At 45.7% G+C, this 26,304-nt stretch overlaps 1 protein-coding gene and 1 long non-coding RNA gene across 4 annotated transcripts; one reads left to right on the top strand and one right to left on the bottom strand.

The window, feature by feature from the left end:
* Positions 1–12,380: 12,380 nt before the first annotated feature.
* On the top strand, positions 12,381–16,211 carry LOC119368374 (mitochondrial dicarboxylate/tricarboxylate transporter DTC-like). Its single transcript, XM_037633661.1, has 6 exons — positions 12,381–12,607; positions 13,320–13,403; positions 14,471–14,532; positions 14,900–15,261; positions 15,400–15,614; positions 15,719–16,211. Exons 1-6 carry the CDS (start codon positions 12,479–12,481, stop codon positions 15,773–15,775), a joined length of 909 nt encoding a protein of 302 aa, XP_037489558.1. The 5' UTR covers positions 12,381–12,478; the 3' UTR covers positions 15,776–16,211.
* A 4,713-nt stretch (positions 16,212–20,924) lies between these two features.
* Positions 20,925–23,849, bottom strand: LOC119368386. 3 transcript variants are annotated; one of them, XR_005176629.1, is made up of 5 exons: positions 23,364–23,842; positions 23,183–23,288; positions 22,401–22,519; positions 21,912–22,084; positions 20,925–21,213 (listed from the first exon to the last, which is right to left on the bottom strand). It is a non-coding gene; the product is annotated as an uncharacterized LOC119368386 (long non-coding RNA). The 3 variants fall into 3 exon arrangements; XR_005176628.1 differs by having other exon boundaries at positions 21,863–22,519; positions 23,364–23,849; XR_005176627.1 differs by having other exon boundaries at positions 21,912–22,519; positions 23,364–23,841.
* Positions 23,850–26,304: the final 2,455 nt, after the last annotated feature.

Here is a 26,304-nt window from a genome sequence, read left to right as displayed (position 1 = left end):
GTGGCCATGGAATATTTCGGGCTTAAGATGATGAGTGTGCAATGTGTGTCACTGCACAAAACACGGAATGTTAGAAAAAAAGAACGATCGAAATCTAAGAAATCATATGTTACGGGGTGGTGAGGGGATGACTTACTCAGGAAAGTAAGGCACAAGGAAGTTATCCTTATCTGGGTTTGCCAGAAGGACGCCTTCGAGGTAAGAACTCGTGACTTGCCGGTCCCCAACGCTGCCCAAGATCTTGGCACGCATGTAGAAGCGGTCGACTATCACGATGTCTGGGGTCTTGTCTCTAATGATCCGCATCTCCATACTTAGCGAAAATAGCCGAACGAAGGTGTAGTGCAGCCGATGAAGGTTAAACATAGCGAAGATGTCATCAAACCGCAGGACGATCGTACCCCCAATGGCGTTATCCACAAAGCCCTTGCCCTCTGGCACCTTGGCCACGAAAACCGGCTATGCCACATCATTCTCTGAGAGACGCCGCTTCTCCAAAGAAAGAACACTGTCATGCAGACTCCGCATAGTACCGGTTGCAGCATTGAGCAGATTAGTTGGTAGCATCGGCCTACCCGCCACATGCACCCTCCTCGAGATATCCTTAGGTGAAGGTGGACCGTCCTGAGCACGGATGGTACTCGGTGCCGGCTGGCTGGCACCCTTGTTACTCTTTCTTTTCCGTCCCTTCTTCTTCTGCTGTAATGGGATCGAGTTCTGCTCACAAACCGCCTTCTTGAGTGTGTTGGGGCTGATAATATTTGGCACCTCGGCTATCAGAGGCTCGGTGAAGGCGGAAGCTGGAGGCGTCTCCTGAGAACTGAACGCCAGATGATGCCTATTGCAATTTGGTTTCTCCGCGGTACCAGCATGATCGCGGTCGTCTTTTTCAGGGTTGGGTTCTTGAGAAGGAGGCCCAAAGAATTCGTCACCGTACCCATGTTCGGCAAAGTACTTATCGACGTTGGTAAATGTACCGTCATTGTTGTCGTTGTCGTCTGGATCATGTGCCATATGCATGTTCGGATCCTGTGCCATAGGGATGTCCGGCATGTCCGGTAGCGTTGCGGCGGTCTTGCCATGGCTTGGCACCGGCACGACTGGCGGTGTTGTCTGTGGGGTGGTGTCCCTCGTCCCCAAACGAATCTGGCTCTTCGGCCAAAGTAGGGGCCAGCTTACGCAGGCGCTGAGGGTCATCACATCATCTTCGTCGGCCCCAGCGGGTCGAATCGGAGGTAACAACTCGTCGAAGCCTGGCAGCACCCGAACCAGTTCAACCCTATACACGGTGGGTGGCATCGGATTACCGTGGAACACGGGGTTGCCCGGTTGAACGATTCTACCCTTGGCGACATCGATCAACTCGCCGCCCACGAAGTGCAGGAGAGTGCATGGAATGTCGGCGGCGCCCTGCGAAAACATGTAGGGCGTCAAGGATGCCCACTCAAAGGCAAGGAGATGAAGTCATCGGCCGAGAGGCTTAATTAGTTACTGTGATGGCGTCGAGCTCGGCTAATGTCGAGGCACCGCCAACGGCGGGCGTGCAACTGACGGAGGGGCCGCTTGCTGCCGAGGTGCCGGCCGGCGTACACCTGGGTGCATTAAGCTCTAATGCCCGTGCCGGCATCGGAGACACCAATACCGCCTCCGCTGGAGACACCAATGGCGCTGCCTGCGCGTTGTGCGAGTTGCTGGCCGTGAAGCTGGGAACCGAGGGCGGCCCCTGTTGGCCGCCTGCAATCCACGTCGTCAGCCCCTGAATCAAGGTAGGCACAACGGCGGTGAGCGTCAATCCCAGTTGTTGTTGCACTTGCTCTTGGACAATCTCCAAAATCCGCGCCACTTGTGCCTTGAGTTCTTGAACCTCGCGCGACTGGCTTTCCGAGCTGGTCTTTCTCTCCTTTCGCCCACCAGCGTTATAGTATGACGACCATTTTGTGGACAAGACTTTGCCGGCCACACGACCAGCTGACGACGACTTACTGAGCTTATCCTTGTTTTTCATTATGTTCAACGCCCTATTTAGAGTGCTGTCCCAAGGGGTGCTCTGAGACGACCCCGCGCTACTGCTTTCAGTCTCCTGCGGAAGGAATGTGAACCATTTAGAAATTTGGCTTCATTAATTAGAATGCAACCATATGGAACTAATTACGCGGGGGTGTATTACTTACCAGAACAAGCTCAAGCGCCCTGGTCTTCAGATCCGTGGTAAGCTCCTTTGTTACCGGGTCCTCCTTGTACCGGGCCCTGACATAGTTCCTGGTCTGCTTGTCACGGTATTTCTCGAAGCGGGGTGGTAGGCCTTGCTCGGCATGCTCCGCGTCCTCCTTGTCCCATATAGGCTCTGCCACTCTGTAACCGCCGAGACCGAGTTTGTGTTCCCCTAAGTTCAACTCCCGCATTTCTTTCCCCCACTGACTTGATTCGGAGGTTGCGCTGCTCTCGCACCTGATCTTGAACTCCTTGTAGTCATCTTCGTTGATCGAAGGATTTTTCGCCTTGATCTTCTCATAACTATCACCTTTGTCAATCATTCTCTTCACCGAGCTTCTCCAAGTAGACATGGTCGTGCTCATCGTCGTGAGGGCGGCACTGTTCACTTTATTCCCTGAGAGGCGTGTGTTTTCAAATTCAGCGGGGAACTTGTATTGTTCGTGCAGCTTCGTGAAGAGGAGGTTGCGCAAATTCCCTCGGTCCTTATGCCTTAGGTTCTCGGTGTTGATCGAGACGGTGCTTCGGAGAATGCACCCGAGCCGAACCGAGTACCCCTTGACTATTTCTTTGGGCGCCGTTGGATGCCCGTCGGAGTTCACTTTAGTAAATTCCTCCTTGACGATGCGGAGCACGTTCAGGCGCCGGTCCTTCCGTTGCCTCTTCGGTTGGCTGCCATCTGTGCGTGCGCTGCCATCATCAGTGGTGGCATCCTCGGCGGCACCATCAGTGGTGTCATCCCCGACGCCACTAGGGGTTGTGTAGTCAGGATCGGTATCTTCCGCGGCGTCCTCATAGCGGTGAGGTTCTTCCTCCATCTCCTGGGACAGCTCCCAGAATGCCTTGCCGCCCGAACCGCCGGCCTCATCGTTGTGGGCCATGTTTCGCTCTAAATAGGAAAAAAGTTTGGTCAAAAAGTTGGTTATTGTCAAGGAACAAGAAGGGTTTGTGAGGAATTATCATGGTCTCATCATTTAGGGTTTGTCGACACCGAGGCATCCTAAAAGCTAAGGTTTTATCATTTAGGGTTTGTCGACGCCGAGGCACACTAAAAGCATAAGCTTTCATCATTTAGGTTCTTATCAACACCGAGGCACCCTAAAAGCCAAGGTTTTATCATTTAGGGTTTGTCGACGCCGAGGCACCCTAAATGCTAAGTTAAGTTTTCATCATTTAGGTTTTATTGATGCCGAGGCATCCTAGGTTGACTTATATATATGGGTATCTTCTAATAATATACCCTATCAAGAAAAGGGAAGCAGAATTTCTAAGTATGGCAGTTGCTTTTTCGTCTGTCCACACATGAATTCATCATATGTGTTTAATGCAGCAAGAATAAAGGGGCAGTTGATCCTACTTAATTAAGTACTCCCTCCGGTCCTTTTTAGTTCGCATATAAGATTTGTCTGAAGTCAAACGTCGTAAACTTTGACCAAATTTATAGAAAAAAATACCAACATTCAGAATGTGAAATCAACGACATTAGATGCGTCATGACTTTAGCTTTCATATTGTATAAATTTAGCATTGTAGATGTTAATATTTTTTCATATAAATATGGTCAAACTTTACAAACTTTGACTTCAGACAATCCTTATATGCAGAGTAAAAAGGACCGGAGGGAGTACTAAGATACCTCGGCCCATGCATTAGTCGCAAGTACCCCATATGTCCTACTTTTAGCAAAGTCATGCTAAAATTCACGGAAAATTTCAGCATGACCTTTGCTAAAAATAGGACATATGGAGTACCCGAATTTGCCAGAACGGAAGTTAATCGACATTCCGACAAACTCAAGGGCCTCTCGGGGTACAACAACAACATCACAAGTTGACAAAATTCCCAAGTAGTACAGCAGCAGCATCACAAGTAGTACCAATGAACATATAGTCCAGCAAGTTGAAAAAGCTGAAGTTCTCAGCATGAAGAATCACACAACACAGCACCTACATTATGATGATACATTTGGAGATTGCACATACAGTTTTCACATAAGCATAATTCTTCTGGAGATTGCACATACAGTTTTTGATAGCACAGCACCTATGACAGCACATACAGTTTTTCACATTTGTAGATTGCACATACAGTTTTCACATAGAGCAATGTTCTTTTCATTTCACCTTCCATTTTTTTTTGCAATTCAACTCACTTCCTTTTCTTATAATTCACCAAATCAACTACACAATTACACTTGGAAGGCAGCTGTTGTTGCTTTATGGTTGGAGGCTAATTCTGTTGTCTTAATAAATCTCCCTTGCTGTAGAGAAATAAGCTAAAATGATTGTGCGCAATAGAAACAATTACTAAGCTAGCAAGTAGTAATTTTATGAGCTGCAGTTAGTAGGTGTGTATATACAGCTTAGCTAAAGTAGACTGAAGATTAGCACTCAATTCTCCTAACTCCTTGCATCTAAAGGAGGTCAAAGGTTAGTACTACTCTACCAATCTGCCTATATATGTGTCAAGTGAGGCCTCGTTGATTCATGCTTTTTATGATCAGGTTGTGTTCTGCGATCCGAGTGGCCCTATATACAGGCCATAGTGAAATAACATTAAAGTAGTATTCCTTTGTGAAGGGTGGACCTTGTTCGTTACTGCTCCCAAATGAAATGACACTTTGACATGGCTGCAATTTTCAGTGTCTAATTATCTGTAATTTTTCAGTGTCTGCTTAGGAGAAATAGGTTTCAAACTTCAGCTTGCTTTGTATAAGGAGACTAAAAAACTATCTAAGGAGTTCTTCAAGTTCAAGTTACAGCCTGCATGACATTTTCCTACACAATGCTTGTTGTAAACAATTACTTAAAGTAAACACTTTTTTTATCTTAGCTTACTTACAACAGAATGCCTATCTTTTTGGTTTTCCAATTCCTTTTGTTTCATTTTCAACATTGCTCTATTTGTAATTAATAGCACTGTTCAAGAAAATGTGTATATGCAATCTACAGAGATACCGCTGGCCATTGACCATGAAGTAGGGGATACATGTGTGCATGATGATGCAACATTTTCTGATTAAATGCAGTCTAAACTGACTTTTAGACTGATTTTCCATCAAAATTGAAACTGAAAATTACTCTAAAACTAAAACTTTAACTGACTTTTAGACTGAATTTTTACTCCAAGAGTTTTTATATTCAGATCACTTTAACTGAATTTTAGATTGAGTTTTAGATTGAATTTTAAACTTTCTTTCAATATAAGCTTGCAGTACCTTGCATCGAGGAGGAGGAGGAGGGGGATGTGGTCGTGTGGTCCTCGCCGTCTGTGTCCAGCACCTCGGCCTTGCTCCCCTCCCTGGATGATGCAGCGTCCAGCCCCGACACGCCCAAATCTGAAGACAAGAAGAAGAGTGGCGGCGGCGGCGGTCACCGATGAGCCAATCCGGGTCTCCAAGGGGCTGACTGCACACACAAACACACTCATCGAGATTGGTCAGTCAGAGCCGCGGCCGACGAGGGGAGGGACGAAGCGGGAGGCGAATGCAGATGCATGGAGGGAGGGGAGGAGGAGGAGAGGGGCGTGGCTTACCGAGGGGTGCGATGTGGATGGCGTCGAACTTGGCGGTGGAGAAGTATGCACAGGTGACAAGGAGGAAGCCAGCGACGAGGCCGATGCCGAAGTTGCGTGGCTCGACGGTGCGGCTGAAGGCCTTGAGCAGCCTGACTGTGTCGTGGTGGTGGGCATAGGAGCGGGGCAGGCCATCGGCGACGAGGACCAAGAGGGCGACTGAGGAGTGGAGGGAACGAGCGGGGCAGGCCGTCGGCGGCGAGGACCGAGACGGCGAGGCGGGGTGCGGGGGTCGTCGGAGCGGCGGAAGGAGGGGGCGTGAGGGTGTGGCGAGGGGGAGTGGATCTGGCGAGGGAGGGACGAAGGGATCGGGCGACTAGCTATAGGGGGAAGATTACTAATGGCGCACCCCCTGGCGGTGCGCCATTAGAATGTTTTTTATAGCAATGGCGCACCCCCGGGACGGTGCACCATAAGTAATCTTTTTTTAGATAGCAATGGCGCACCAGCCAACGGTGCGCCATAAGTAATTTTATTATTATTATTTTTTGTTGCATCTAATAATTTTTTAGAAAATGAATATGAATATGAAACAGTAATAAATTTTTATAAAAACAGTAATAATTTTTTTAAAAATATCATCAAATTTGTTATTTGAAAATATTTATGAATATAAAAAAATATCATCAAATTTGTTATTTGAAAATATCATCAAATTTGTTATTTGAAAATATAATCAAATTTGTTTTTTTTTGGATTTTTAGTTGCATTCATTTGTGACGGTGGAGCGGGGGAGGGTGCGGGGGGTCGTCGGTGGCGGTGGAGCGGGGGAGGGTGCGGGGGGTGCTCGACGGCGAGGGGGGTCTGGCGAGGGGGGGTAGCGATCGAGATGGAGGGGGATCGAGATCGAGTATCCTCATGAATATTCAATATTTTTTCATATTGAATATGAAAAAATATCATCAAATTTGAAAAAATATTCATGAATTCAAAAAGTGCCCATGAAATTTAAAAATATTCATGAGTTCAAAAAGTGCCCATGAAATACAATCGAGAAATGAAGGCTACAATTTAAATACAATCGATCTTAGCTAGCTATCAGTTCACAATCTTCTTGCCCTTCTTTTTCACAAATGGAGTTCTTCTGTGGAACGGACGTCCTTTAGGTAGGGTGGTCATGCTTCTTCTTGTGGTGTATGCTGCTACTTCATCGTCGTCGTCATGTTCCATCTTCGGGTCGCCGTACTTGTCGAAGTCTTGCTCATTGACGACTCCATCCATTCCGATGATCTCCCTTTTGCCTCTCCTCACAACAACACGACTGGGCTTTGACGGGTCGGTAATGAAGAAGCATTGGTCCACTTGGGAAGCCAGTACCCATGGCTCATTTTTCGCGGTGACGTTTACGCCCGCGGTCTTGGATTTGGCTTCGGGTATAACCATGGTGGTGAAATACCGGTCTTCTTTTAGGACGCTCTTGGCCCATCTGACACGGAACATCGGGACCTTCTCTCCAGCGTAGCTCAGCTCCCAGATCTCCTTGATCCTTCTGTAGTATCTGTCCTTGTCGTTACCGGTGTAGGATTCCATCGTTACCCCGGAGTTCTGATAACCATCGCTCTTCATGTCCTTGTCCTTGGTGTAGAATGTGTAGCCGTTGATATCATACGCCTCATAGGTCATCAGGTTGTGCTCGGCGCCCTGTGACAAGGCGAATATGAGTTGTTCTTCCGCGGAAGAATCCTCATGTAAAGGGTACGACAAAAACTTCTGCTTGAACCAACACATGAAACATGAGTTGTGCTCTTTGATTATATCTCCGTCCGTCCTCTGTTGGCCTGGTCATTGTATGTCTTCTCAATAAAGGTTTTGTGCTCTACCACCCAAGGATCGACCACGTGTATGTGTTGTAGCGCGACTAGGTTTGCTCTTTCAAAGTCGGTGAGTCGACCCTCGAAGTTGACATGCATTTCGCGGCGACCCTCGCGGTGACCCCATCCAGCGAGCCTGCCGAGGTGCCTGTTGACGGACAGACCAACGGGGTTCTCGATGCCTAGATAATTCGTGCAGTAGGAGATGCACTCTTCGGTCAGAAAGCCCCTGGTTATGCTTCCCTCTGGACGTGGCATGTTGCGAACGTATCCTTTGATGACACCATTCATCCTTTCGAACGGCATCATGCTGTGCAGGAACGTCGGCCCGAGTTGGATGATATCCTCTACGATATGGACCAGCAAGATGCACCATAACATCGAAGAATGCGGGCGGAAAGTACATCTCAAGCTCGCATAGTATCACCACGATCTCTTCCTGTAGCCTTCTGAGTTGCCTCACGCCAACCGACTTCCGAGAGATGATGTCGAAAAAGTTGCATAGGCCAAATAGCGTTTCACGGACGTGCGCGTCCATGGTCCCATGGATTGCAATTGGAAGTATCTGCATCATTAGCACGTGGCAGTCGTGAGACTTCATCCCGCTGAACTTCTGCTTCGCTGGGTCTAGGTATCTGCTTATCTTCCCCGCGTAACCATAAGGAAGTTTTACTCCTACGAGGCAGATGAAAAACTGCTCGATCTCCTCCTGACTTAGAGTGAAGCACGCGAGAGGGTAGTCATTTCCGATCTTCTTGGCCTTTTTGCCTTTGCGACGACTTTCCGTGTCCTGCTTCGCCTCATCATCATCATCATCATTAGTGTGAAGCTTCTCCCTGATGCCCATTGATTACAAGTCTGCCCTTGCTTTCGGCACATCTTTGGTCCTCTCTGGCATGTTGAGCAGGGTATCAAGCAGACTCTTGCACACGTTCTTCGTGATATGCATGATATCAAGGCTGTAAGGCACACGGTGGATCTTCCAGTACGGCAAGTCCAAAAAACAGACCTCGTTTTCCATACCTTCAACAGCGGCTCTGGCGCCTTTCGCTTCTTTCCCGGCTCTGGCGCCTTTTGCTTCTTTCCCGGCAGTGGGCAATCTTTCCAATTTTTCAACAGCTCGTCTATTTCCTCGCCGCTCCTCGTACGCGGGCGTCTTCAGGGTTCGGTTTCACCATCGAACAGATCCTTGCATTTTCTCCATGGGTCATCATCGCGAAGCCACCTTCGATGTCCCATGAACACGGTTTTCGAAGACCCGAGATCTCTATCTAGCTAGCGATACATTGTGTCATCCATGCACCTGACGCATCCAGAAAATCCATGGACCACCTGCCCCGCGAGATATCCGTAACCGAGATAGTCGTGCACCGTCGTGAGCAGTGCGGCTCTTATAGGGAAATATTCTTTCTCTGCGGCGTCCCACGTATTGGCTGACGTTTTCCATAGCGTGTTTAGCTCCTCTTTCAGCAGCCCCAGGTACAGATTGATGTCGTTCCCTGGTTGTTTCGGCCCTTCAATTAGCATACTCATGTGAATGTATTTCCTCTTCATGCACAACCAGGGAGGAAGGTTGTACATCCACACAAACACAGACCAGGTGCTATGTGTGCTTCTCTGGCTGCCAAACGGATTGACTCCATCGGTGCTCGCGCCCAGCACGATGTTCCTTGGATCGTCCCCAAATTCTGGGTGTTTGAAGTTCAACACTTGCCACTGGCTCGCATCCTTAGGGTGACTCAGCATCTTGTCTTTTTTATTTATCTCCGGATCATTTTCGTCATCTTCTGGCTTCTTCTCCTCCCTATTCGCGTGCCAACGCAGGAGCTTTGCTAGCTTAGAGTCCGCGAAATACCGCTGCAGACGAGGAGTGATCAGAAAGTACCACACAACTTTTCGAGGAGCTTTCTTCCTCTTCTTGTATCGAGTGACGCCGCACACCGGACATATGGTAGACTCCGCGTCCTCGTCTCGATAAATAATGCAATTGTTCATGCACACATGGTATTTCACGTGCGGTAAATCCAGAGGACACACGATTTTCTTCGCCTCCTCGAAACTGGTCGGGCACTTGTTCCCCTTGGGAAGACATTCGTGCCAGAATGACATGTTCTCGTCGGAGCATGCGTCAGTCATTTTGTGTTTTACCTTCATCTCCAAAGCCATGAGCGTTACTTTCAGGCGGGTATCCTCGGGCCTGCATCCTTCATACAATGGAGTAACCGCGTCTATCTCCAGTTGATCCAGCTTGGCTTTCTCTCGGGCGGCAGCTCTTGCGTTATCCGTCTGCTTGAGAAGCAGCTCTTGAATATGAGGGTCCTGCACCCAGCCTCCATCGTCGTCTGCTCCGGCATCTTCATCTTCATGATCATGCCCTTCGTCTTGATCTTCCTCATCATCATGTCCGACATCTTCTACATGATGACTGTGTACAGCATCACCGTCGTGATCATGTCGTGGAGATTCTTCGTCTTCTCGCCCGCCCTCGCCGCGGTGATTGTCTTGCTGCCCTTCCTCATTTCTTGCCCGACCCCCATGGATGACTTCATAATCATCTTCATCACCTTGCCACCGATAGCCATCCATGAAACCACACAAGAGCAGGTGGTCCCGCACCTGCCCGGAATCCGGATCCGCAATAAGGCTCTTCAACTTGCATCTTCGACACGGACATCTTATCTCCATCTCGTTCTTTTGAAGCATCTCGGCCTTCGCGAAGCTCAAAAACCTATTCCCGATGCCGTCGGTCATCGTGCGGACCATGGTCGCCTGCGGGGTAGAGCAAAACGATATTTTAGAACCAAGAAAAAATTTGGCATGACTTTCCCTAAAAACAGGACCAAAAAGAATGCATAGTGCCAAAATTCTCGCCGAAACGGAAATGAATCAACATTCCGGCAAAATATTGGCAACTATCGCATTTTCAAATACCGGTACCTGCAAACACAAACATATATGCAACACAACAAACATATGCAACACCACAAACATACATAGATCTAGCTAGGCCATAAAAAGTGCATGTGCACGTTGTTGGAGGGAGAAAAAAAGTAGATCTACAACATAAAGATAGCTTTCCCCTTACTTACCTATCAAAAAAGGTAATTTAACCACTTAATTTGGATGAATCTATGGTGTAAATGAAGTAAGGAGGAGGAGGCAGCCGACACAAGCTTGGAGGAGGAGGTGGGGAGAATAAAGTGGGGAAAGTGAGTGTGTAGGTGTGGCTGTCCAAAATATCTAGCTGGTCCCAGGTTACTAATGACACACCACCCACATATGCGCCATTAGTAGCCCTGGTTACTAATGGCGCACCAACTTGAGGTGCGTCATTAGTAGTTTTGCAAAAAAAAAGTGGCGCACTGTGTGGCGGGTGCGCCATTACTAGTTTAACTAGTAATGACGCACTCTGCCCTGGTGCGTCATTAATATTTTTGGAAAAATAATAATAAATCTTTTTGTTACTAGTGACGCACCATGTGTCTGGTGCGCTATTAGTGTCTATCACACTAATGACGCACCACATGTCTGGTGCGCCATTAGTGGCCACATCATCTATAGCCCTTTTCCTAGTAGTGAGCGCCGTCGCGAGGAGCAGATCACCGCCACCAACGGTGTCATCCCCCGCGGCTGCTTCAACGCCGACAGTCGACGCGAGTGGTGGGGCGTGCCAGGCCGCACCCTCGAGGCCGTCCTCGACCACATCGAGACCGGCAACGTGCAGCGCCTCGAGTACCCGCAGCGGCCGACCTTCTCTTGCCGCCGTGGTAGCTCTTGGACACCGCGGCGGATGGAGCCGGGGTCGTCCTCGTCGTCGGGTTCTGACTCACCGGCCGCTCCGCCCCGTCAAGCCCGAGCCGGAGGAGATGCCGCTCGGGCGCCGCACCCGCAGCGGTGCCCTCGTCATCAACGAGGGTGCCCGGCCCTCCCCGCCTGGTCCGACTCCGGGGAGGCGCTCCCTCCGCCTGGTCCGGCCGAAGCCCGAGCCGGGGCTGCTCCCGGTGAAGCCGGAGCACGTCGAGATGGCAGCTTCCGATGACGAGTCCGCTCTCAAGTGGGCCAAGAAGGACTACGTCCGTGAGCAGGTCCGCCGCCAGCGCCGAGCGTACAGACGGCGGCGGCGGACGGTGGCGGCTAGGTGTAGTTTAGGCGTAGTTCAGTCGTAGTTTGCATGTTTTATGTACAAATTTAAATGAAGTTTCGCCTAGTTCGTGCAAATGTCGCCGAGCTTGCATATATTTTGTACACAAATCGCCGCATCTGGAGCGACCGGTGGACCGATGACTGGAAACTAGATCGCCCCCATACGCCAATCTAGCGCCGGCTCATTTTCAGGGGCTTTTTTTCGGCGGCCTGGGAGACCGAGTGGCTGGAGATGGTGTAAGCGGGAGAAACAAACATGGCGGGGACGGGAACTACGGCGACGAGGTTGGCTGGACCACGCCTCCCACCACACCAGCAATTGGGCCTGCCCAGGGGCCCACCGTGCACAAGATCTCCCTCCCAAACCACGGACGGACAGATCCCATACGCCACCAGCACTTTTCTCCTCCTGACGTAAACCTTTTCCAACCCTGTTTGTGCCAACTTGCGCCTCCAACCGCCTCCTGTACACCACGTCCACGCGCACAGCCGCGACGGCGCTCACGAGAACGCGGCGCTACTTTATTACACAGTTTTACGGCCCAAGTAGTATTTTATCGCCTATCTTTTGTTTCTCGGGGAAAAAGTAATCCTGTTATCTCCTCGCGTCGCCCTCGGCACAATAATAAAAGCGCAACGGCACCCAGCGATCTAGGCCTCCTCCTCGCTCACATCGCCTTACCTCGGCTCGCGTCTGCTACACTTCCTCTCCCGGCCCGGCTAGATCTCGCCGGCAGGAGATGGCGGACGCGAAGCAGCAGCAGGCCGCGGCGCCCACCGGCGTCTGGAAGACGATCAAGCCATTCGTCAATGGCGGCGCCTCCGGGATGCTCGCCACCTGCGTCATCCAGCCCATCGACATGATCAAGGTACGGAATCCTTTTCTTGTTTCCGGCTCACTCGCGGTATACGATTCCGTGGCTGGGTTTGTTGAGTAGCCCTAGATCTGTGGTTGGTTGTGGTGGATGCGCGGGACGCCGAGTGATGGATCGGGTTGATAGATTTCTGCGCATCTCTTGGTTAGATCTGAGTAAGACGAGTGCACCCTCGAGTGAGCTCCCTTAACGGAGGGGAACTTGTTGTGCGCTAGTCTGGGACTGCGGGTGGCTATTCTTGTTTCTTAGATCTGTGGAAACTGTCACATCATGAGTGTAAGTGGGGGTGACACAATCCGTTATTGTTATCTACAGTCAAAACTGCCCGATGTGGTAGCTTAGATCCTCCATGGAGATCCCACTAAATCTGTGGTGTGCTATTATCTTACTTACCAGAAGATCTGTGTGTCGGCGTGGCTTTACTGATTCTTAATGAGTTAGCAATAGTTCGTTGATCTTGAGATGTTGTTCTGTTATTACTATTTGCTGCTGGAATGTTCCAGCATATACATAATTAGTCCACACCACTATGTTTTGGAAGCATCGACCAACATGCCATCATAGTTAAGTGGGTGATTTGCTGGAGAGTTGAGTCGAATGTTATGTCTTACGATCACAACAAATAAACCATGTTAATAGCTTTTGCTGAAACACGGAGATTGTGTAAATATCTATTTCATATAGCTTTTCCTGTTTTTGGTTTCAGGTGAAGATCCAGTTGGGTGAGGGATCTGCAGCTCAGGTCGCAAAGACCATGTATGCTAATGAGGGCCTTGGTTCCTTTTACAAGGTTTGTTCTTGCAGATGTTTTTATTCATATTTTGCAGAACTGTTCTGTGTGTTTTCTGCTGGCGTCTGTACATTTGCCATGATCTAGTGTCAGTTGCTCAGTTCACATGGAAAACACGGCTTACAAACATAAATTAAACGTGTAAATGTTATCTGGTATTCACAACTATCGTTTCTTATTTGTGCATGTTTTCTCACCTTGAATATATTGGAAGAAGATTATAGTAAACATTTACAATCACAAAAAAAGTTGTAAGTTGATATATTGATCATTGTTTGGAATTTGTGAGAACTCAAAAGTAAGAGATCAAGGAAACCCAATCTTTGGGGCAATAGTCACACTGAATCCAATTTTTTTGAAATTTCAGCACATAACCATAGCTTCTATGGCAAGATGTACTAATCAATCTAAATAGTACCATTTGCATCACCAATTATATTCTCATTATATCCTCTTGCAAATCTCCAATTTTGTATAATCATAAGCCCAATTACTTTAATCTTCCTGTGTCCTTGCCATGTGGGCGTGTCTTGTCAGTTTTTGTGATCCCATAAACTGTGGTTATGTGATAAATTTTCCAAAAGCTGGTGTTTTATGAGACTACCACCCAGAGCTTGGGGTTCCTGGATATTCACTCCAAAAGTAAAGAACATAATGTTTTTCTAGATCGAAATACCACATGAAGCATGAGAAACCACAGTTTCCATTCATGCACATTTAAGTAGAGGAATACATCAGAGATAATAAATAAAAATTAGAGTTACTAAGCTTAGCAGTGATTGTAGGAGTCTAATCTTTATCTACAAGTACAACCATTGGATGGGGAAGTACGGAATTGAATACAGATTTTGCATGGCTCAGATCATAAGTATCCCATCCTATCCTCTGTTACATATCTATCTTTCAGACCTTTGTTTTTTGTAAATGATGTTTGTATCGATGATGCTGGTTTTCTAGTTTGATCTGAACACCTCAATGACATGTGCTGGCATTTCACCTACAACAGCACATTATTTTGTGCTTCTTGAATTGGTTTGTTGCTTCAAGTTTTACATTTTTTTTGACAGGGTTTGTCAGCTGGTTTACTAAGGCAAGCGACCTATACGACAGCTCGTCTTGGATCCTTCAGGTTTGTATAACGTGGTTGTTTAATTGATAGAGTACTATAAATAGTCATTGCTTGCACAATAATTGATGAAGCAATATCTAGTTGTCTAGTAGGATCTCTGTTGTTTTGAAATAAATTCATATGACTGGATAATTACCATGAGATATTATGTCTTTGGCTTGTAGTTTTTTGTTATCAAAATGTTAATTATACTTGGCTGTTGCCATAACTAGAATTAATGTTTATTACATTATAATGTCTGAATCAGCTGTATCGTTATGAAGTTGGATTAGTTCATTTCACTGAGGAAAAAAAGTTTTATTGTTGCATTGATTCTAGTTGATTTATCCTTATTTGGAGTTTTGTATTTGGTAATATTTCTTGTCAGGGTTTTGACAAACAAAGCAATTGAGGCAAATGATGGGAAGCCATTGCCACTTGTTCAGAAAGCTTTTATTGGTCTGACTGCTGGAGCGATTGGCGCATGTGTGGGCAGTCCTGCTGATTTGGCACTCATTAGGATGCAAGCTGACTCGACCCTACCAGCAGCACAGCGGCGTCACTACAAGAATGCATTCCATGCACTCTACCGTATCACCGCTGATGAAGGCGTCCTTGCGCTTTGGAAGGGTGCAGGCCCAACTGTGGTGAGAGCCATGTCACTGAATATGGGTATGCTTGCGTCCTATGATCAAAGTGTTGAGCTGTTCAGAGACAAATTGGGTGCTGGGGAATATCAGACTGTTATTGGTAAGATTATTGTTTAGGATTCTTTCTTTTCATTGCTGTTTAAGATTCTTTACACTGTTAGGACAAGACGTTTGCTGATGTTCCTTTTATATAGGCCAATCAGTGAACTTACAAAATTTCCTAACTTTTGGTTTGCAGGAGCCAGTGCCATTTCTGGATTCTGTGCGGCTGCTTGCAGTCTGCCCTTTGATTACGTGAAAACACAAATTCAGAAGATGCAACCTGATGCCACTGGCAAGTACCCATACACTGGGTCTTTGGACTGCGCCATGCAAACCTTGAAGACCGGTGGCCCATTTAAGTTCTACTCCGGCTTCCCTGTATATTGTGTCAGGATCGCCCCGCATGTCATGGTAAACGCTGATTAGCTTAGAGCGCAAGGCCTATGGCAGACAATCATAGCCATTTGTTTCCAATCCGTTACAATGCAGCATACTCATGTGATTACTTTTTGCAGATGACGTGGCTCTTCTTGAATCAAATCCAGAAGTACCAGAAGAAGATTGGCATATAAGATCTCCAGTTGGAGACGAGAGTATCAATCCTTATTCGACACATTTAATAACTTTCCAGCAGCTTTGCACTCCCGTGGTTGTTTTTGGTAGACAGAGTTTTAAGCGATTTTTACCGTAGCTTACATTTGCTGTGGTACTCTTGACGTTGTTACAATAATCACATTATTTGTTGTAATTGGGGCAATTTTTTTGGCGGGCATACTTCTGTAGGTTGGGCACAGCCATGAGACAATATTACTACTCCCTCCGTTCTAAATTACTCGTCGCAGAAATAGATGTATCTAGAACTAAAATACATCTAAATATATCCATACCTTTGACAAGTAATTCGGAACGGAGGGAGTACCTGCTTGTGCCATCTTGTTTTGTATGGTATGTGCTCAATTTTATCTGTGGCTCGAAAAAATAAATCCTTTCTACCTGTGCCTTGCACCATATTATGCTCTTAAATAAATTGTGTTTTTCCTATCGTGCAACTATTCGACTCCGCCTCACCTAGGCCTCTTGATATTGATGATGATTGTTGTCGTTGCGTGAACTTGCCACTGGGGTTGTTCGGTGGTCAGACGTTGGCATGTGCAGACCCCTCCTTGTTTGAACAGGTACTAGTAAAAGTGCCCGTTGCAACGGGCAAACAAAAAAACTCAAAAAATATATAATGGCCAAATAAAACAATTCAAGTTCATCAAATTGTGCCAATCTGATGTAAATCCTGCAAATCAACTCAATAATTAAGAATAACTCATGCAAGAAAGAGAAACCTGAGCTTAAGAAAAAGAGGAACTTGCACACCATCCTGCTAGAATGTGTTTGAATGGACGCTCCTTCTGCACATGGTCCACAATCGTCTAGTGGAAAAATAAATCAAAAGGTCAATGTTTGTTTACCCACAAGGAGATCAATGTTTTGTTTTAATGTTCTACGGAGAGGTTGTGGCCCATGCCTCATGACAAGGAGATCAATGTTTGTTTTAATGTTCTACGGAGAGGTTGTGGCTCATGCCTCATGACATTTACAAGAGGAAAATTCAAATCATCTCTAGGTGCTAGCATTTAAAAGAAGGTACAGCCTTAGAGGTTCACTCTCAAGTAAAATACAAAATACGTAATTTCAACTCAATAGCCTCTATTGTGTAAGCTTGGTTCCCATCCCATGGCAAAGGTGGAGAAATTGCTGAGAACATGTTTGTTAGTTAAGGCCAACATGAAAGAAAACTAATTAAAATATCTGTGCGTTCCTTTTTTTCTGATGAAAGTACTCCCTCTATAAAGAAATATAAATGCGTTCAGATCACTACTTTACAGAGAAAGTATGTAGCAAAAATGCACGTGTGTTGCAACTGGAAGAAAACAAATCACACGCCTTTAACTCAAGCTGTGATTTTAGGCATGAAATTATATTGTTGTTCATCATTTACAAAAACTGAAACATATAAGTATTCTGATGTTCTACAGATTGTTAATAAGTTGATGGTCATATTGAACAGCAAACTTGTGTGCCTTTACCTATAAAACATAAGCTATTTCAAATATGAAACTTGGAACGTAGCTTGACAAAAGTTGGAAGAGTCCAGTCAGGCTAGACATGGATTGGCATGGAGACTGAAAGACCAATCTCCAGTACAGGTGCGATAGCAAAGACCATGAGATTCTTATTTCTTTCCTTGAAATTACCAGTTCCGACTGTTTAATTATTTATTTACTATAAGCAAGTGAGTAGATATGCAAAATAAAGGGAGAACAACTCTATAATCTTACTATGAAATGACCAGTAATGTTTTCCGGATCACAAAATTCAGAAACATGACACTGAGTGGATGAATACCCTAAACACTGACAAATTTATGGCTATTTTATTGTGAACAGTTAGCTCTTTGAAGTGTAGTTCCTGATCAGTTTAGCAACTGAACATGGATTGAGCATATTTATTATCTTTTTAATCTGCTTTAGCTTACAATTTATACTGAATATAGTTCATCAGAATTTAACACTACATGGGAAACTAAACTGAACGAGACCTTGTATGTAAAGCGTACCTGATGCCTTGAGCTTACTACATAAATGTAGAGACAAAAATATCAGGCATAAACTGGTTAAATTGCAAGACTTCTGACTGATATATATATTGAAGCCCTGTCGCCAGAATAATCTATCAACTTCTGTTCCACCTGGCTCAGATCGGCTTCAGTGTAGATCGCATTGTACTGGATAATCCCCACGAAATCAAATGAACCATGGACCCTTGCCTACTCCTTAGCTGTGAACACCGGCAGCTTGGAACATCAGGTACACATGTTTAAGGTGCAGATCCAACCTTGAATACACTTGTTTCATCATTTGGATTTTCTAAATAGAGGTAAGAGTTTCACCAGAAAATTAGAACGTGTCTCAGTCCGTCGTACGCATGACATCAGACAGGTTCTGGGCAGAGGCTCATGAACAGTAGAACAAGTTCACCAAATATGGATTGATAGTGAAAACACTAAAGAAAGAATCGAAAGTGTTCCTTGGCCATTACAAATCCATGTACATGAGGGGGGGCACTGCTAGCAGCTAGCTCATAGTTGTCGATGCTTCTTGCTGCTCCTGTTGTCCTGCCTCAATCACATGTGCATGTAACCAAAGAAGAATCGGAGAGATAAAATTAAGGGCAGAGAGCATGAGGACGATAAGAGAACATGCGTTGTTAAGCCACCATCGGCCCGAGCGCCATCAGCAGGCCGCACACATCAAGCTCTCCATCGCGCCACATCAATCTTCATCGGGAGGAATCTATGGTCTGCCTTGTACTGCAGGATAGCCAGAGACATTGATGAATTAATACACACGAGCCATGTTCGTCAACAAATTCAGTCCGTAGAACAACAAAACACCACTTATCCAAGCTAAAATAAATGGTTTGAGAAAAATAGAATCAATGTTGTGTACAAAAACTCTTAGCTGATCACACTGGAACTGTGTCTTTTACTTGGTTCTCAAAAAACAAAATAGTACCCTGAAACATTGGTACTCAAATTTAGGTGCACTGCTAGGAGTACAGAAACTAATCTAACTAATTTGAATATCAGACATTTTCATTTATATCAGATTTCAGAAAAGTTTTAAAAAGATTGCCTCTATCTTTATATATCCTTATAAGGAAATTAATAATCTTGCATTTTCAAGAATGGAAATGAGCAAGTGATCAGCTAAGACAACAATTGCGTACCAATCAATTAAAAAATACAACCTTTGTTCATTATAGCAATCATATATTATCAGACGGTGCCAGTTTAAAATACTTGTACCATCAAAGAAGACACACACCATCTGATATTTCCCAGAGCTCTGAAAGTAAAAAACCAACAAGTGCAAGAATTGGAACAGAGAAGAAGCTTACTCGGGCAAGTGGGCATGATGCCATTGGGGCTGGATGCGATGCTCGAGGCAGTAGAGCTCTCCCATTCTCTCTTGCCAAGCTCTACCTTCAATACCAGCCGCAGAGCAGCCGCCCGTGCTGCTTTTGAACTCTTCTTCCGTGCCACTGCAGGCGGACACTCTTTTTCAATCTCTCCCTCCGTTCTGCTGGTGCAGACCAGCCCGTCATGCCGCCCTGCCAAGCTCTCCCTCCGGCCCCTCATTGATGAAGTAACCTCCGCCCAAAAGAAATCAACACAACATTACCAATATGCATAATGAAGCTACACCTAGAGCCATAAACTGACAACTATACAAAGGAGCAGCTGATTAACATATGGGCAATATTCTCTAATTCAGCACAGAAAGGACAATTGACTAACTGGCATATGAGCACTACAAAATCTCGCCATCCATTACCACTTTACCTATCAAATTGAGTAGCAATACTAATTTTAGCAGCAATAGGCAGTGTATATCAGGAGTTCAGGACCCATCAGCAGCATACATATATCAATGTTAGCAAATGAAGCGATCAGCCACAGCATGTTTTCACCACAACACGGGCCAATAAGAATCTACCCAGCGCTGCCACAATATATGACTTGCAGATTAGAGAAGAGCCAATAAAAAATCTACCATCATGTTGGTACATGCGCTTGATTGATGAATGTTCTACCTATTAGTGCTAAGCAAGCATTGCACTAAAAAGGACCGTTGCATAGTGTCGGCAACTAAAACGACATCAGGGTTCCAGATGGGAGGCTGTGACCTGTGAGGTTGCCGATGTGATGGAGCAGATGACTTCGAAGAGCGGCAGCTACTGGATCATGACTTGGGCGAGGAATCCATGGTGGTCATTCTCGTCCACCACGACGGCTCTCCCCTTCGCTCGGCCATTGCATCGGCAACTCCCCAGCGCTTATCTACGGCGCCGGTCGCCTCCACCACCACAGCGCCCCTCCCCGCGCTCCCACCACACCGCCACACAGATCCAACTCCCCATCGCTGTCGCCCCTGTCAATCCCCATCGATCTCGATCTGGAAAAAAATTGTGAGGGATGCGGCGGATCCTGTCGATCTTGTGTCCATTCGGGGGCCGGGGAGCGAGGACGGGCACCGCGGAGCAAGGGATGGAGGTGCGGCGGTGGAGGGACCGTCGTTCTCGCAGAGCAGGGGGTGGGGCGCAGCGGCGGAGGAACCCTCGTTCTCCTGTGGGCAGCAATTTTAACGACGGAGTCTAAGCTGCGTCGAAACGTTTTTTCACTTACGGTCAGACTGCGGGTTGATTACTAAAACCTTTAAGGGCTTTTTTGCAAAATTGCTGACGACGTACGACCAGAAGCCATCGCTGGTTTATTAGTAGGTAAGATAAGAGGTAAGATAAGATATATAGCTCGATGATTGACTACAGGTATATATAGCCCCGAGAGGGGATGCATCGAACAGACTGCTGATTGATTACAGGTATATATATAGCCCTGATCCCAGGGTAGTAATTCCCCCCTCTCCCACCACGGGGACACCCCCACGTGAGTTTGGAGATGAGGGGGAGGGGAGGGAATCCCGTTCAAAAAATTGTCAGAAAAGTATCAAATTTCTTAGAAAACATTATAATATTCAAAAGCCATGAAAAATAACACAATTTTTTATGAAAATATTATATTAGTTCAAAAGTAACTATCTTTTTTCTCTAATTTCATTGCAAACTTCAGGAATGACAAGGAAAAAACAGAAAAACATGAAACAAGTATAATCTGTAAAAAAAAACACTTCAATCCACATCAAACATGCTGACATAAGTTATACATGTTCAGTCGCACAAATAATGGCACTGCGAATAAATTTAGCGTGCTAATCATGGTTTAACAGAGGAAATGCTAACTAAGGTAGAAATCCAGCAAGAATAATCATTTAGTTCCATTATCAACATGTATCTGTGTAAATCATCCATGCCAAAATGTGTTGCTGCTGGGATAGTCACTACTGAAACTTTCAAGATCAACTTCTTTGAACATTTTCATTGGCTAGCTTTAGGAAACCTGCAAAGCAAAAAACAACAACGTAGTCACTATACATTGTAAATTTTAAACTATATATAAGCACATATATTTATTTATATCCATGTTCCCAATGAAATAGATGCAAACATAATAAGCACACACCTATTTGTGTTCTTATATGTATAATATTGTTCTCTTTAATTTCTAGATGACCACGGCATGAAAGCCATCATTTCGCAAGAAACGAATGTTAGACTGAAACTAGTTTGAAAATAGCCTTCAGAGCTTTTCGATTGTATAAACACTATTCCAATTGTAATATTGTATGACGGGACTGAATGACAAGCTTGTCAGAGCTTTTCTCCTCGATATTGTATAATATTTAAAGGATTACTACTGACCAACTGCTTCGCTTTGTATAATCTCGTCGTGAAACTAAATTCACTAAATTTATCCAGAGCTGCAACTGAAAAACGGGCTCAGAGAAAGACATTGGTATACGATAATGAAAAATGAGCTACAACTGAAAAAAATTCCACCCCACGAGCGATCAGAGTGGACGCCAGAATCGCTCCTGGCGACTAACTACTCTAGCTAAACTCGCTAACAGATTGACTGAAGAAAGACTGAAACTGAAAACTAGACACTAGCTAAAAACGCTGCATGGCAGCAAAACACAAGCGCCTACCATGGCAGAGAAATATACTAGGTGCAGATTTGGGTTTATTCCAACATACGGCAAGTTCATGGCCGTCTCCATCGGCTGCGGGCTGAACCCGAAAGAGAGCTACAGCGCCAAGGACGCCGCCAAGTGGGGGATCCTGAACTGAATCGTCAAGGATGGCACTGCCCCCATCGTCGACATGTTCAATGTCGCCAGCGCCGACATGATGGACATAAGGAGCTAAAGCTGTAGAGGTGCATTAACACAAAAACACAAGATAATTCCCAACGAAAAACTGACAAGAGCATGAACTCATTTGTATACACCCTCTGTTTTCTCCACAAGATATTCCTCTGCTTATGAGTTAACATGTGCAAATTCATGAACAAATTGAAAAATGCCCAATGGAAGAAAACACAAAACTGCACCTCTAAATTGGTACTCCCTCCGTTCCAAATTACTTGTCATAAAAATGGATGTATCTAGAACTAAAATACATCTAGATACATCCATATCTGCGAGAAGTAATTCGGAACGAAGGGAGTACTTCAAAATTACATACCTTATGTTTTCTCCTTGGTAGCAATTTTCTCCTTCAATCAGTAAAGGCCGTTTTCTAACAGTACATTAGTAATTGATGACTTAATAGCACTGCATCGATAATACTATCAATTGGCTTTGCTGCAATCACATCATAAGTCAAAATTCTTTACAAAAAGATAATATCAATTCAGAAGTCAAAATATATATAAGCACATATTCTTATTTATATGCATCTTTCACAAACAAACAGATCCAAACATAATAAGATGTTGTTCTCTCTTTGAATAATCCGCAGGAAAACTCAAAATCTTAATAGCACATGGTTTCATCTTTTAATTACTTTGCCACTAACATACTTTTTACAAATAAAGCTTGAAGTTAAGACAACAATAGATCAACTCAATGGCGTACGCAAAAAGTGTAAAATGGACAGAGATAATGGAGTGAATGTCCCCTTGGGTCCATAGAGTTTAAACCGAAGGCCAATTATCAAGATTACATATGCTCAAACCTTGGTTCCATATCTTGGTACAAAAGGGAAGAACTTGAATGAGAGTAATTTTAAACTAAACAGTTACCATGATACTAATGCTACTTTCATTAACGCAATTAAATTCCAATAACTGGTACGTTTATGCTACACCGTTATTATAGGCAAGACAAGCATACTTCAGGTTATCCTAAAGATTCTAAGTTAAAATTAGGACAAAGCTAGTACAGGCTGAGTAGTCCCCTTCAGAAATATACTAGAACATTGTGTGTAGATTAGCATTACAAGGAGGTAGATGTGATTGTGCTCACTTGTGAGGTCAGGATAGTCAGGTAGAAACACTACTGCAAACGATGGATGTTCTTCGGTATTGGTTCTTGTGATACAAAACTCAAACAGGAGAGGAGGCTCTTGGATCTGTACAAGCGCTCGTTAGTGCGTGTAGCAGGGAAGGAAAAAATGGTGGGTGGAAAAGGATGAGTAGGGGATAACCTTGGACGAAGAGGAGCATGATCTCCTGGCCGTCGTCATCATCGGAAGGTGAAGATCTTGGGGGTGGAGACGAGATCTGGGAAGTAGTAGGATGTCGACCCCGGTCCCGTCGCCCCATCTGGAGGGGCAGAGCGTCGAAGGGAGGAGGGCAGGGGTGTCGCAGTCGCCGGACGGAGGAGGCAGGAGCGGTGGACGGAGGAGACTTGAGCGGTGGACGGAGGAGGTCTTCCAGTCGCCGCCGCCAGTCGTTCATGAGTGCGAGACAGAAGAAGCGAGGGTTTCCTCCCCGATGTCTCCACTCGTGGGAGCCTTTCCGGGGAAAGGCCGGGGAAAGGCCAGGGGTACCCCTTTCTCGTGGGCGTCCAAACGCGATCGTGAGAATTCCGGGGTTTTATTCTGTCCGTGGTTTGTCGGCCCGGGGAAAAGGCAAGGATCCCAGGGGGATTCGCTGAAACCAAATGAGGCCTTAGCGGGACAATTTTCCCCATGACCCAGTTTTCTCTCTAGCGACCGACGAACATGACGGAGATCCACTTCCATCTTCAACTGTCGGCGGTGAGCCCGTGGGATCTCCCTCCTTCCATCTGCCACTCCGGCGGCAGGGAGGTGTGGAGATCCCCGGTGCTTCGGCGTCAGCCTGTAGATAGTTCAAGAATAGTTTTGGTGGCGGCGCGGCTTCGATGGCGGCGGCAGCGTCGCTCCGACTAATATGTCAAAGTAAGACGAGATTGAATGAAAGTGAATGGACGATTAGTTCGGTTTTCTATTTATTCTCAAGTATATACATCTGGAAAATGTGGCATCCCCTCGAACAGGTGCCTGTTGACAATAAAGAGAGGAGACATGACTATTCGGGGTTGGACACACCCCTTTGCTAATGACTATTCACTAATTAGCATGTGCTAATTAATCTACTAATTAATTTCTAACACTCCTTGTACATCCCCGCTTCTTGAATGTTTCATCATTGAGAACTTCTTGTACATAGATATTAAATCTTGATAAATCTTGCTCGTTAAGGCTCGGTTTGTTAAGCTTGAAAAGATTAACGAGCAAAAAAACCCTGCTCGGCTCATTCGTTTGAAGCTCTTTAAGCCCGTGAGCGCTCGTTAACAAATTTTCACGTAAGATAAAATATGTGTTGTGTTGTTACTAACAAACTTAGTGTGAAACTTGTTGGCTCATTTGTTAAGCTCCTTAAGAAATTGATGATTGACTTTGTTCATTAAGAAGTGACCCACGAGGATAACAAGCCGAACTATCGAGGGCTCATTAAGCTCGCGAGCTACGAGCTTTTGTTCCACCCCTAACGGTGTGCCAGGTCGCACTTTGTTACGTTCACGTCTGATACTAGACCCTCCATTAAGTGAACAACCACCGCCTCGTAAAATTTGTAAACAATCCCACGGCTCAAATTATTGGAAACGTGGGCTGCACCAACATGCATTATTATTTATATTTTCTATGTGGGAGTACAGTTAATCCTCAAAACAAAATGTGAGAGTACATTCTTTATGGAGTACTACTATTGCCAGCTCCTCCTCTGTCGTCCAAACTCCATGACAAGCAGCTCTATTACATTGTTTCATGGACATGCGGGACATCAAGCATCCGGGACCGCGTGCCATCCACCAAATCACAGCAAGGTGCTGTAGTCGAGACTCACCAGTCACCCCGGTGTGGCCGTCATGACCCATCATATCACAAAACCCACACCTTTACCAACAGTGGTAAAGTGGCCTCGAAGATGGACGGGACGAAGCAACCATCATTTTACTGGAACGCTCGTTGAAGCCCTTTCTCCCCTATCTTGAAGAAAACCTCACTCCAGGCTACTCACTTCTGTCATTTTTCTTCTGTACGGAAAGGTGGGAAAATCAGTGATGCTACTCTATTTTCATTCGAAGAATCTTCTTTTTCCGAAGCACCCACCGATTCTCACTGCTTACTCTTTTCCCGTTTTCATTGCGGTTGTGGTTTCTTTTTGATTGCTTTTTGTTTGTCAGTTTATTGATGGATCCTGGAGCATTAGGCAAAGAGTTGCCGGCGGACAACCCACTCGAGACAAAAATCTTCAGGAAGCGACACCGGCCAACGAGTTGGCGATGTTGGCGGGCCAACCCATGGAGATGAAGAAATCCAAGAAACAAGCACTGGCCAAAGAGTTGACGACGTTGGCGGATGAACTCCTGAGCAAAGAAAGCTGGAAGAATAGCAAGGGCGCCACCGTGCCTACCCCAGAAAATCTAATGGCCACCTATGAGAGGCCCGAGGCCAGGTTTGAGGAGATAGTCGCCGTTGAGAAGCAGTATTTCCCTGGCAAGACGATCACCCCATTCAAGGAGATGGCCTCGGGAGGGATGGGATCCCTTGGTGAGCTGCACAAGGTAAAAAATGGCTTACCATAGTTGTGGTTTTTGATTATTTGCAATGTGCTTACTAATATGTTAGGTTGTGCCAGTGCCGGTGGACATCACCCCAGTGATCGATTCCCATGCCGCTATCCGTCTTGTGGACATCGCCCCAAAAATTGATTCCCATGCCGTTGTCTGTCCTGTGGACATCGCCCCAGAGATCGATTCTCATGCCGCTGTCCATCCTGTGGACATTGCCCCATAGATCGATTCCCATGCCACTGTTCGTCCTGTGGACATTACCCAAGAGATCGATGACAAGAAATAGTTGGTCACGCTAATTCTTCAACGTAGTTTGCATTGTGTTTAATTATCAGAACGATGCGTGTTATCAAACCATCTTAGGGCTAGTGCACTGTCTTGTGTGGGCGGTACTTGCTACTTTTGTTTGATAGTGCATCATGCTAACCCTCTCCGAGTTATGGAAACAGATGTATCCTCACTAGTTTTGATGTAATATATGACATGCTTAGATGTAAGTTTGAATTGTTTATCATATAAGCAGGGCTTGTTTGGTGATTCTTGGC

This window comes from Triticum dicoccoides, chromosome 1A (assembly GCF_002162155.2).
Source record: "Triticum dicoccoides isolate Atlit2015 ecotype Zavitan chromosome 1A, WEW_v2.0, whole genome shotgun sequence".
In the NCBI taxonomy this organism is placed as follows: Eukaryota; Viridiplantae; Streptophyta; class Magnoliopsida; order Poales; family Poaceae; genus Triticum; species Triticum dicoccoides.
Note: the sequence above shows the minus strand (reverse complement) of the source record. Positions and strands in the feature narration are given on the sequence as shown.